At 32.4% G+C, this 13,484-nt stretch overlaps 1 protein-coding gene across 9 annotated transcripts in view; it reads right to left on the reverse strand.

Moving 5' to 3' along the window:
* Positions 1 to 13,484, reverse strand: part of BPTF (bromodomain PHD finger transcription factor) — a 169,970-nt gene that overhangs the window by 82,410 nt on the left and 74,076 nt on the right. For 7 of the 9 annotated variants that reach the window (XM_074260550.1, XM_074260556.1, XM_074260553.1 and 4 more), the window contains exons 4-6: positions 12,570 to 12,785; positions 11,943 to 12,131; positions 227 to 412 (exon numbers count right to left, since the gene is read on the reverse strand). In XM_074260550.1, the coding sequence (XP_074116651.1) occupies positions 227 to 412; positions 11,943 to 12,131; positions 12,570 to 12,785 (591 nt within the window). The remainder of the gene's footprint in view (positions 1 to 226; positions 413 to 11,942; positions 12,132 to 12,569; positions 12,786 to 13,484) is intronic. The other 2 variants (XM_074260557.1, XM_074260554.1) reach the window with 1 other exon arrangement.

Below are 13,484 nucleotides of genomic sequence, written 5' to 3' on the forward strand. Positions count from 1 at the left end.
AGACCTCCAAAGAAACCAAAACAGAGAACATTTCATAACCTAAGGCAATTATTCTTTTCTTTGAAATCCTTACTTCCATATGTCAATTCTTCAGATGATTTCCAATCTCTGTATCATTCTCCAATTAACCCATAAATTAACTATTTTCTACATTCCAAAAAGGGAGATGATGCTGTTAATGACTATCTAAAAGTTTAGAATAAACATGTTAATATACTCTTCTTACCCATTTCTTCTTGAATAGATAAAGGTGTATGAGATTCCCTTTCTCCATTTTCAGGATCGTCAGATGTTTTAGGGAAAGATTCACTCTGGGAGGAATTTAGTTCACTGCTGCTGTTACTGTTTTCAGTGTAAGGTGGGTTGGGGACAGTTGCAGTACTATTGTCATCATTCAACTTGGTTGATTCTTCTAAAAACAGAATAAATAATTTTTAGATTGTGGAATACAGCAACAGTAATACTCAGAAGACACCCTTAAGTTTCTTTTAGGGTCCCACTACAAGAAGATTAAGAAAAGATGATTAAATATGATATAGGTACAGCATTTGAATAGAAACTCTAAAACAAATGATTAACTTAAAATGTTTGCCTAAAAATTCTAATTGTATACAAGGTTAGTTCACTGTAAAATTTTCTTCATAAATGAACAGGTACATGCAATATGAATGTAAAACAGAAAAGCATTCATTCATGAATAATTCTTATTTACAAAAACATGACCAACATTCAGAGAAGCAAGAGTGAGTAAATGCCTAGAGAATTAATTTTGAGCCAATATAACATGCTGGTTTCTTTGCAAAAAATTATACTAACAGTTCCAGGATACTGGAAGTCATTCTATTTGTTAGTTTGCAGCTTGTTAGTAATACTCTAAAATATTTTAAATCAATGCCAGTGATTTAAATTCAGTGATTTTTAAAAGTATGTATATATTTTTCTGTTTTTCTGCAGTATAAGACAAAATAGCCAAGAACTTATTTTGAGATTAAAAAATGACACATGCCACACAATACATAAAATACATGAGGTTCTTCAAAAATGATTTAAGTGCCAATTATAATCCATTAACTGCTAAAAAAATTAATCAGACTTTTCACAGTTTTACTAATCTGACATTATAGGACATACAAGGGCAAAGATTTTTTTCTGGACCAGGCTGATAAATTCCATTCATGTGGATAGTTTTCTTTTCCAATAAAGATCACCCTTGTCCTCTTTAGCAGTCGAAAACCTTTGGGGCACTGGATTAAGTAAGTGCCTCTTCCAAGTTCATATTGTTACTATGTAGTCAGAGGCAAAATTTGAATTCAGATGTTAAGTTTTCTGTGGCCAGCTCTGTCCAGTATTGGATACTGCCCTTCAAGTTTTTCTACTTTCATTTAGTTCAGTCTGGGAATTAGACTGGAGTGGGAGAGATTTAAGTTAGGGAGGCTAATTAGAACACTACTGTAATAATAAAGACAAGAAATGAAGATATGCTAATTACAAGATTTATCAACAGCTATATGAGAGAGTGAGCATTCTATTTCTTAGAAACCTGAGACACTGAAAGGATGGTGGTGACTTATGATAGAAACAGGTAAGTTTAGAAGAGGAAAGATTTTAAAGTGAAAGACAATTGAGTTCAGTTTTAGCCATATTGGGCTTAAGATGTCTTTGGGACATTCAGTTTGAAACATTCAATTTGATGATATGAAACTTAATGAAGATCAAAGGAGAGAGAGGGGCTTGATATATATATCTGAGAATCACTGCCACAGATGACAATTAAAACAATGGGAGCTGATTAAGGAAAAGAAGAAGAGAAGAAAGAGTAAAGATGGAAAAGAAAAAGGCCCCAGATAGAATTTTGAGGAATACCCAAAGTAAGGGATGATGAGCCAGCAAAGAAAAATGAAGAGTAATCAGAGAAAAGGGGAATCAATAGAGTGGTGTTATAAAAACACAATAGTACTTTTTAGATGTACTGTTACTGAAGTTCTTAAATGTCTCTTTGGGAGACATTCTAGTGTCGTAGAAAAAACAATAAATGTGAGGGTAGAAAAAGTATTGTGTTTAGAATCATAGAACTTAGATTCAAATCTTTACGTTATATAATACTACATGTAATACACACACCCAAACATATTGTGTTACTTATTACACATTTTATTTTTTAGGGAAAATCACATAAACACTCTGGGCATCAGATTTCTCACCTGCAAAAAAACCAGGATAGACTAGCTGATCTTCCAACATGAAATCTATGACTTTATGATCATAGGACCCTGAGAACTATGTCCACTTAGGAGCTCTGTGAGACCCAAGACAAGTCATTAACATCTAAATCTGTTTTTGTTTTGTTTTGTTTTTTTTGTCTGAAAAGTAGGATAATACAGTACTCAACTTACAGGGCTGCTATAGGATTCAAATGAAGTTAAGATGTATAAAGTGTTTTTTGCAAATCTTCAAAACCCACATGATGTGCTTAATTTATCAAAGCTTTTTTAAAAATCCCATTTTCCTTGCTATTTAAACAATGAAAGGCTGAGCATTTCTAGCTATATGTTCTTATATTTCACTTTTATAGATGTAGTAATTTTTTAAATGTCCAGAGGACATTTCATGAACATCGAAGGATACTTTGGGGAAATTACATCAGTTTTATTATGCTTCACCTAGTACTCTCAAATCCCACATGAACTTAGAAAATCGACATGCTATATAGTGTGACTGACACCTGGAAAAACTACATATACTTTCATATTTTCTGGGAAATTAAGAAAAACAAAGCTTTTGTTAGTATTTTTAAATATACATCCATCAAAAAAGTTTTTGGTTTAAAAATCTAAAATCCAACATTAAAAGAATAGAACCTGAGTGAGGTCTGTGTTTTTCATTATTATAAACCAGAAGAAATAATTACGCAGTGGGAAGATTTCAGTTCCAGTCTTGCTTCTGATCTACAATGGCTATATAAGCCCTCTCTGCTCTAGGCAACTCTATGAATAGATATGACAGAGAAGGTGCCAACTATATACTGATGGAAGAAAGTTCTTCACACTTAAGAAATCACAGGCCCAGTTCCTGGGTCCTATAAAACTGATGTTACTCAGGTTAATTCTATGCAGAGGTATTTCTCACTTTGTAGTTTAAGTCTCCCTTTCCCCCCAAAAAACTGAGCTTGAATATAAAAAATACAAAATTCAAGTATTGGACATTAGGGAATTAACCATCAAAATATTATATGCTAACTTTCCCCAAAAACATTATTCTAGCTTTCATCTTTAACTCCTATCTTTCAAGAAATATATTTGGTTATAATTTGAAATCTGAAATCAGTTAATTTTTCTTTCCATAAGAGTTTTGTGTCATGATTTCCCAATTTTTTCTTTAGGACAAAAATATGTAATAAGTTATTAAATCCTAACAAATTAAGATTTTAGAAGGTTAATTTTTAAAAAGCCTATTTCAAGAAAATTACTTAAAAATTCAATTATACCATTAAAAGATGCATCAGACCTTTATCAAATTGCTTGCTTTCTCAATGATGGGGGAAGAATAGTGGGAGAAAATTTGGAATTCAAAAGTGTAAAAAGAAAAGGCTAAAATTTGTTTTAGTATATAATTGGGAAAAAATAAAATTTGTAATTTTTTTTTTAAAATGTGTATAACAAACAGGGTTTTTAGAAGTGCCTGAATGATCTAAAATATAAAATTTTGGAACTGCTTACTGGGAAATTTAGATTACCACTAACAGGAGGCATCACTAAGACTATTCTACATAGAAAATATCTTAAGATTCTTGATGCTTTTAAAGATATTTCTAAGAACTTTTGTCTATAAAATTTGTCTAAAAAAATATAAAAATTCACATAAGGATGAACATATTAGAAAGAAACTTGTGTACCTTATAATGGAGGTCTTCTTCGGTCCATTTTACTTAAACATGATGAAAAATTACTACTCCATTCAAATTTGGTAAAAAGTTATTTATAATACAAAAGACTTTTTAAAGGTAGAAGAGAATAAGAAAAAACCTATGCTTTAGCTTGGGAAATGCAGTGAAGAAATTCTAGAGCACAGGAAAAGAATAATTAAGATTATGTAGACATATTGTGCATTCCTTAATAAAAAACAATACAACTATTATACTCAAGAATTTAAGAAAAAGTCACAGAAACACCAATGGTGACAAGGAAGAAGCAGTAATTTGTCATGTACAGAACTAAGTTACTCTGCCCTATGCTTGTTATTACTGCCTGAAAATAAAACAAAATCTCACTCTCTTATGGGAGCAATCACTATTATTATTTTTTACCCTTCACTACCAACCGATCCAGTATGAGTCAATACTAAGCTCCAACACTGGCACCTTCCAGGGACTGCATATGAAGGCTTCTTCCCCCTCCCCATGTCCAGAATCTGGTGCTGCATTGAAGTACAACTTATTCCAGATGGTTTGGGGGAGGGGGGAGGAAGACGGGGAGAGAACAAAAAAAAATTTTAAGCCATTGACATACCCACCAAGAGTCATGCGGTCAAGGACAAATCTAGGACTAGTTTCTCAGACACCAAGTCAAATCCATGCTCCTGTATGTTCTGAATCTGTCAACCCCCCAACATCTTGGTGTGAGGCTAAGGAATTGGCTTCAATGGTACTGGCCATGAAATAGAAGTAGCATATCAGTGAAATAAGTTAGGTACATAAAACATAACAGTCAATGACTATAGTAATCTAGTGTTTGATAAACCCAAAACCTTCAGCTTCTGGAATAAGAACTCACTATTTGACAAAAATTGCTGAGAAATTTGGAATACAGTATGGCAGGAACAAGGCATTGAGTAACATCTCACATACTAGACCAAGAAAAGGTCAAAATGGATTCATTATTTAGACTAAAGGGTGATACTATAAGCAAATTAGTAGAGCAAGGGATAGTCTACCTGTCAGATTTGTGGAGAAGGGAAGAATTTATGGCCAAAGAAGGATTTAAACAACATTATCAAATGCAAAAAGTTATAGGCAGAATATTGAGAGATAAGGAAGTTCAGAAATGACTAGCAACTAGCTGAGAGAATTTTCCCTTATCTTCTTTTCCCTTCCTTCCCAGGTGTTTTGCTCTTCCTCCCTCTTTCCATTTTTATTTTAAGATCATCAAGACATAATAGAATCACTCTCAGGACTTCTAATTAATCTACAACTCCTGACAATAGGGTTCAAAGAGATATATGTATCATCTCCCCACATTAAAGTTTAAGCAGTTTAACTTTACTTAGTCCCTTATAAATATTTACTTATGTCTACCTTTTTGTGTTTCTTTTAACTCCTGTATTAGGACTTCAAATTTTCTACAGAGATCTGATCTTTTCACTAGCACTGCTTTGAAGCCCTTGATTGTTATGGGCCAGAACTTGAAACAAGGTGCTAAGTCAGTGAAATTGATAGAGACAATGGTTATTTAGCATGGTGCTTAACAGTTCTCTAGTTCAGTATGTGTACTTAGTACTTTAGTTCTACAAGATTCACACCTTTGATAAAAGACCATATAAGCTTAGACAAGTTCAGCCAGAATCAGGAGGGAAGATAAAGAAGTGGTGGTGGCAGGCTGTCCTCTTTCCCTTCTCTCCTGAAACCAAGCTCCAGAAGGCCTCCAGCAAAGGATGAGACAGATTCATTCCATCTTCTACCTTTGTTGTGGCTAGAGGCTGAAGTACAAACCCTTAAAAGTCAGGGAAATTCAGAAGCCAGAGAAGGCAGGTTGGGAGCTCAAGCTCTTGGAACCAAGGCCTGACTGAAAGGCTCTCCAGAAAGCTGCCCAGCCTCAGGAAGGAGATAATAAAGGATCTGGACTATAAGAAAGCTAACCGGGCCACAGGAAAGGAGAAAAGACTTGGAAAGAGATAATAAAGGATTTGGACTTTAACCCCTGGCTGTAGTCTTGTGATTAATGAACTGAAACGAAGGCTGCTTCCAGAGACCCCAAGAAAACCCCAACAAGAGAATATTACATTTTACAGAGAATATAACACTTTAATATTTTAAAGTTTCATTTTTTCCACTGTAGAATTATACTCAATTTTGCTAATAATTTTGGTTCTGAAATATCATATGCCAAACTCTCCTTAACCATCATGACTGCTAAATTTTTTATAATCTTACTACTCTTCAACACTTGAATTCTTTCTTTTTTATTGCTTGCAGGTTCTTTTTTGGTCTTTGTACATCCAGAACCTAGCACAACATATCTAGCACATAATGTTTAACTGACTGACTGCTTACAAACAAGTCCAAGTCTCTCCTATTTGTAAACCTGTATTTGACCTGGCTATCTTCTCAAAGTATTCTTTTATATTTCTTTAAAAGACAAACTCTGAGAAAAAGCTGTTTGTACCCATTTCCTACAGTACTTCGTCTCTTATCTTCCAATCCCTTTCAATATGACTTTTGAGCTCAATGAATTGGTTTTGACTTTTTACAAGCCAAGTGACCAAGGCTTATCTTTCTAAGTTCTACTTTCTTATCTGTAAAATGCAGCTAATAGCACCTATAAGACAAATCCTTGTAGGTTGCTGGCTGGAACTATTTTAGAGCATGATATTAATTATTATCATTATTATTTTCCAAATGGACCACTGTAACAAGTTAACTTTGCCTCTAGTCTCCCCCCTCTCTAATACATAGTTTTAATTCTTTCTAAGGCACAAATATTATCATGTTATTCTCTTGTTTAAAAAATTCTCAGGCACATATTACTGTCTCTAAAGGAAAATAAAGATTTCTCAACCTGGAATTTAGAAGCTATATAGCTTAAGCTTTCCTATATATGCTTATATAGGAACTTCATTCCAGAAACTGATTAAAATATCAAACAGGGCCAGAGACAGAATCCTAGGCACATCAATAGAAATGACCATCTGGATTACTTCATCTTTTCAACAGGAATATTATGGAGGAAATTAAATGACTTACTACTATTCATATATACTTTGTCTACTATCATTTTATGATAGTAATATTATCAAGACATGAAATGAGTTTAGCCTGACATGACTTCATGATGGGGAAGCTAAAATGACTCTTAAGAAATTCACCCTTCCTTAAGTGTTCATAAGACAATATGAAAACATTTCAATTACTTTGTGACAAAATTTTTCAGCTCACCAATTTACATTTTTTCAGAATCTATCTTTTCAACTTTTTGAAAACTCAGTTATTTGCTTTTCTCTAGTCTTTTGGAATCTCTCTAGTTTCCCCAAAGACCACTAAAAATACTTCAATGACTACAATGTCAAGTTCTTTTGAAACCCTGGAATATAATTCACTCTGGCCAAGTGACAAACTGAGAACTTTTAAGATGCTCTCACTGCCTCCTCATTTATCTTGGGTTCAACTAACTTTTAAACACACCTTTTTTCCTATCTTTTTTGGTCTAAAGTTTATTTTCTTTGATGAAAGAAATAGAAGTAAAGAGGATACTGAATAAGTCTGCTCTTTCAGTTATGCTTTTAACATACTGGGTCATATATCCCTATATAATAGGCTTATTCATTACAAATGCAACTCAAAAAGTTCTTTCAGAAGTAAAGATGAAAGAGTAATAATAAAGATGTCAATGAAGTTAAACTATTTACATTCCTAGATGAGAAGATAACACATGCAATTCCTAAGAATTTTATCATTACTAGAGCAGTTAGAAGGAATTTACATAGAAATGGGATTATGTTAGAATTATCGCCAAGAAAAATGAAAAAGGGTACACTGAGAGAACAAGGAAGGAACAGCAGAATGGGAGAAGGCGGTGATTAGAAACAAAATAAACTTTTGAGAAGGGACAGGATAAAAAAAAAAGAGAGAGAAAAAAGAAAAAATACAATAAAATGCCATGGAGTGAAATACAGTTAATAATCATACTGTAAATATGAATGGGATGAGCTTACCCATAAAATAGAAACAGAAAGGAGAATGAATTAGGAATCAGAATCTAAGCTGTATGACCCTGGACAAGTCATTTAACCCCAATTGCCTCATGCCCTCTCCCCCCCTCCCTTAAAAAAAAGAATCAGAATCTAACAACATGTTTAAAAGAGACAACACTTGAAATAGAAAGATAAAGGACAGAGTTAAAATAATGGGTTGGAATAGAATAAAAAAGTGAACTTAAGCACTAATTACAAAAGGACTACATTTTGCTAAAAGGTACAAAAAATAAATTTCTACAGCAAGTTTCTCTGATAAAGTTTCGTTTCTCAAATATGTAATGAATATAAAACTGCCTCAAATTTATAAATGGTCAAAAGATATAAATAGGAACTTTCCAGAAGAAGAAACCAAAGCTATTTGTGGTCATAGAAAAAAATGCTCTAAATCACTATTGATTGCAGAAAGATAAATTAAAAAAACCTCTGAACTTACCACCTTTCTATTAGAAATAAAATACTGAAGGGAATGAGGGGAAAATAGGTATGCCAATACACTGCTAATGAAGGAGTAAAGTGGTCTAATTATTCTAGAGAATAATTTGGAACTAGATTGAAAGGGACTAAAACTTTGCATAGTTTGGCCCAGCAATACCATTACTCGGTTGTATCCCAAAGAGATCAAAGAAAATGGAAAAAGACCTCTATATACAAAAAATATTTATAACGGTTCCTTTTTGTTGTTGTTGGCAAAGAATTGGAAATTGAGAAAATGCTCATCAACTGGGGAATGGCTGATCAATTTGTGGCACATAATTGTGATGAAGTACTACTATGACAAATGATGAGTGGGATGGTTTCAGAAAAAATTGGCAAGACCTATTGAAACTGCTGCAGAATAAAAGGAGAAGAAACCGGGAGATCACTGTGCACAGTAACAGCAATGCTGTAATGGTGATCAACTGTGAAAGAACTCATGATGAAACTTCTGGAGAGAGAGAGAACTAATGAATTCTGAATGCAAACTGCAGTATAATTCCCCTCCCACACCTTTACATATATATATTTTTAAATATAGCTAAAATAGAAATATTTTTTACATGATTTCACATATATAACTGACATAGCTTTGCCTTCTCACTGGATGAGGGAGGAGTGAAAGGGAAAAATAATTTGAAACTTAAAAATTAAAAAGAAATAATACTAAAAATAATAATTGGAAGCTGTTTTTTAAAGAAGCCCTTTTTAGAATATTTTATTCGAGTTACTTGCTTATTCAGTGTCTTAGCCTTTGTGTATTTTTATTTAGCTATATGCTTTCTGTCTGCATCTTGTGAACATACATTTCTAGAATATTTAGCTCATGTAAATTGGGAAACTCCTTGTCAAGCTTCTCCTTTTTCACTAGGATAATTGTCAATTGTATTTTTAGAATTATTTTGAGAATTTCTTTCTCATCTTCCTTTCCCAGACCTAAAATACTTTTTTTCTGAAGTTTTAAAAGTCTTCTTTCCTAAGTCTAGTACATACAGCATGTTCCAAAGTCTTAAATAGCCTGAAACTGCATTAAAACTTTGAAGTCATGTATAACCTTTTCCTTTTTTTTATTATTAAGAACTTTAAGAGGACAGTCACTTTCATCCAAGGAGTCTACCATTTTGACTTTACTAATAAGTAAAGTTACTACAACAAAATTAAACTAAACTAAAGTTTACTAATGAGTAAAGTTCCTTGTTATTTGGAATTAAGGTCTGGAGTACACATTTTATTTAGTATCCTATTTAAATTCTGAGAAGGGAAAGTCTCAGTAAAAGTAAAGCAAAGCAAGCATTAACTGATGCTGTTTTTAGTGAAGAATCTCTTGTCATAGATATATGAGGAGCTTATGAGCTTAATTAAGCATCATGGATTTAAATCTGGAATATATCTTCAGTTATCTGATCCAGTTCTTTCATAGAGAAAACTGAGGCTCAGAGAGTGCCAATTTGCTTAGACTGTAGAGGTAGTAAGTAACAGAGCCAGGATTCAAATCCAGTTCTTTGGACTCCAAATTGATTACATTTTCTATATCATGATACTTAATTACTCAGTTTGCTTCCGTGTACATTTTGTTGTCTGTCCCTTCCTCTAGAAAATCAAACACGTTATATAACACCATTTTGACCATTTCCAAGAAAATAAGTAAAAGACTTACTATTTCAAAAAGCTAATTTTAATAAATACTTATTATGTATCTATTATGTAAGCAGTTGACATAGCAGAGAAGACTTGGGTTTAAGCTATGCTTCTGATATAGTACTAGTTCTAATTCCATGACTCTAGGTAATTTTATTAGTTGGGAGAAAAGCTGTTAATCTGCATCAGTAAAGAACAATTCTTGAATGAATTACTTTCTTAAATGAAATCATAGTTTTCAGTTTTTTAAAAAAATGTACAGAATACTATATTAGCAGATACAAAAGAAAAGACACTGGTAGAGAAAACTATTTATAAAGTAAACAAACTGTCTTCTTAATACTGGATATTAATTAAAATTTGTGATCACTTCTTTTTATACATGTCTATTAAGTATGCCCTTATTAATGTTCTATATTTTTTGCCAGAAAAAAAAAAGTCAAGCTTATAATCCTATGGTTTATAGAAAACTTTCATTTTTCTGGAAATTGAGTCATTTGTCTTTTTCAAAGTCCTGTGCTTCTTTCTCATATTACATCATTTTTTCCTATATCACTGAGAAAAGGGCTCCACAACCACCCCTGCCAAATCTTTCAGTACCTTCAGTAGATTATTTAGGCCTAGTCACCTTACCTAAGAAAAATCAACTTTTTCTAACTTCCTATTTATCTCACATTTTAAATTCCTATTTGCCATTTCTGTTTCTATGCTTTCTAGATCAAAAATATTCTGCTTGACAAAGAATTTAGAGGCAAAATAGAGAGATGGTAGATAAGTGAAGTTTCTTATAACTACTCTATCATGTCTCCTAACCAGGCTTACGATATGATTTCTTCTAATTTCTAGTTCTGTCCATTCTAATGACAAAGCTTTTATTACTGCTTCTGTTAATCTTTGACCCAACAATTTCCACCATCCTCTTCTTTTTTCAGGTAATGGATTTCCTTAAACAAATACGGCTTATTAAACAATGCTGTTACTCCCTGTTTTAACTATTCTGTTTCTTTTGTGTAAGGTATACCCTTCTAGAACTTCATTCAAGTCATGGATTTCCCAAGTTTCAGTGATGTCTGAGAGCTAGTTACTTCCAGTTATAATGTCTTTTTACTTGTCCATTTGCTTGTTATTTCTACTTTGTGTATTTGTGCAGCCTAGATTCTATCTAGGCTAATTCTATCAAGTTAATCCTATGAAAATATGTATATCACATTTTCTCCCCCACACTATAAGTACGTTCTATGCTGTCTACTCTGATAGAAATATTTGACAATGAATTTGTGAAAATAAATATTTTAAGTGTGATAATTATATAGCAGCATAATTCCAATGATAAAGGCTTAAAGTAGTGGAAAAGTCATACATCTTTTCCCAGACAGTTAAGGACTCTCTAAAACTTTAAGGTATTTAAAAAAAAAAAAAAAAGTCTGTGATATCTTAGGATTTTTCTACTAGTATCCTGGTTTTAAATCTTAAAAAGAACTGTCTAAGCACATGCAGACACAAAATTTATTAGTATATAAAGAACTAAAAAAATTAAGTTATTTAACATAAAACTATTAGTATGCCAATGACCACTTTGATGATGAAGGAATATGTAAATGATTATAAAATTAAAAATTAAAATCATAACTGTAGTAAACTTTTAAAAAGCATGAATGGCCATAATAAATTTCAAGCACTAATTATAAAGATATTATTAAATTCTAAATGTTAGGTGACAACATAGCAGTCCAGGATGGCACTATAAACAAAGAGCATGAATAAACAAGTTCTATAAGTGCTTTTTAGATGACATTCAAGATGTTTATTAACCAACACCCCTCTCCCCTCCCCTTACAGAGGCACTGATACATTGCCCTCTGTACCTGGTACATCCTGGGGTAGCTCAGGAGCCACCTTCTTCTCTGCCATGTTGTTGCTATCATGAGTTTCTGAGGGGCACCCCACTGTGTTCTTCCCTTCAGGGGGACTAGTCTCTCCTGAAGAAGTATTTGTTGTGTTGTCGCCAGTATTTGTTGACACAGAGTTACCTTTATCCCCAACATCTTTTGGCTCTATAGTAAAATGCACAACAAAACTTTAAAGAAATTCTTTAAAATTCTTTTGGTAGGACTGGCCACACCTAAAGAAAATCAATTGCTGAAAAATGGAATATCAATGATCCACACAATTCACCATTGACCATTTTGTGGCAATTCTGTTGTACAGATTATTCACATAAAAGTCAACATATACAAGAGTAAATCATTAATTCAAGGAATTTTGAGAAGATACATTATTATATTTCTATACTACTCACAACTAAATATTCTACTAGAAAAACTTAAAATCTCTAAATTCCTTCAATATAATTTAATTGGTTATATGCTCTAAAAATAGCAAATTCTTTAAAAATCATTCAGGTTTTTAAAACTATGTATAATTTATTGTTCTAGAGTTTATATATAACACTTTTTGATAGAAAGCTTTTTAAAACCAAGTAGTTTATTTACCCTCAGGTTTTCCTTTCTCAGAATCACCACCAGATGTTTTTTCTTCTTTGTTTTTTTCCTGAGGTTGATCTGAAAGTTCTTCTTTGCTTTTTTCAGAATCTTTTTGGCTATTATTTTCAGATTCATTTTTGTCCTTGTCTGCTTCTTCTGGAACTGGACTTTTAGCATCTTCAATGTCACCTCCTTTTTTGGATTTGTTAGCTTCCAAAATTTCATCTATATAGAAAAGAATTGAAAATTTTAAGCTAGCTATACTAAGCATACATAAAAATCACTGAAGGCTTAGTTGTTGTTTTTAGAAAATGTAAAGAAATCACCATAAGAAAAGCAACTGCTAAAAACTGAAAATCACTGCTACAAATCTGCTTATGCAATATTTAATGAGTGGAAACTCTCATGTAAATTACAGAAAGGGTAAAATAAATACAAAGTCTATTAGTGTTAGGAAATGACAGTAGTTTTCAGTAAAGAAGAAAAAAATATAAATGTCCATATACACAGTGTCCCAGAAAGTCTTAGTACAGCTTAAAGTTTTTAATTTTTTACAAGCTAAAAATTGTACTAAGTTTTTTGGGACACCCTATATGAATGTGTGTGTGTGTGTGTATATACATATATGCACATATACAAACACACATATACATAAAAAACAGTGTTAGTCTTTAAAAGTACAATTTAATTTAGTTAACACCTTTCTGAGAAGATAAAGCATTAATTATAAACCCTATTTGCATTGGGAATAAAATTGTCTGAAGATGACATTACTAATTTCTGAAATTGTGACAAAAGGGTATATTTGAAGGTGTATGTTCAAACTGTCAGAACATAAAGAATAAAGACTGGAACAGGAGTAAACAGACCTTGGTTCCAATTCATCTGTGACCTTATGTAATCAATAATCTCTATTAATGTCAC

This window comes from Sminthopsis crassicaudata, chromosome 4 (genome assembly GCF_048593235.1).
Source record: "Sminthopsis crassicaudata isolate SCR6 chromosome 4, ASM4859323v1, whole genome shotgun sequence".
Classification (NCBI taxonomy): Eukaryota; Metazoa; Chordata; class Mammalia; order Dasyuromorphia; family Dasyuridae; genus Sminthopsis; species Sminthopsis crassicaudata.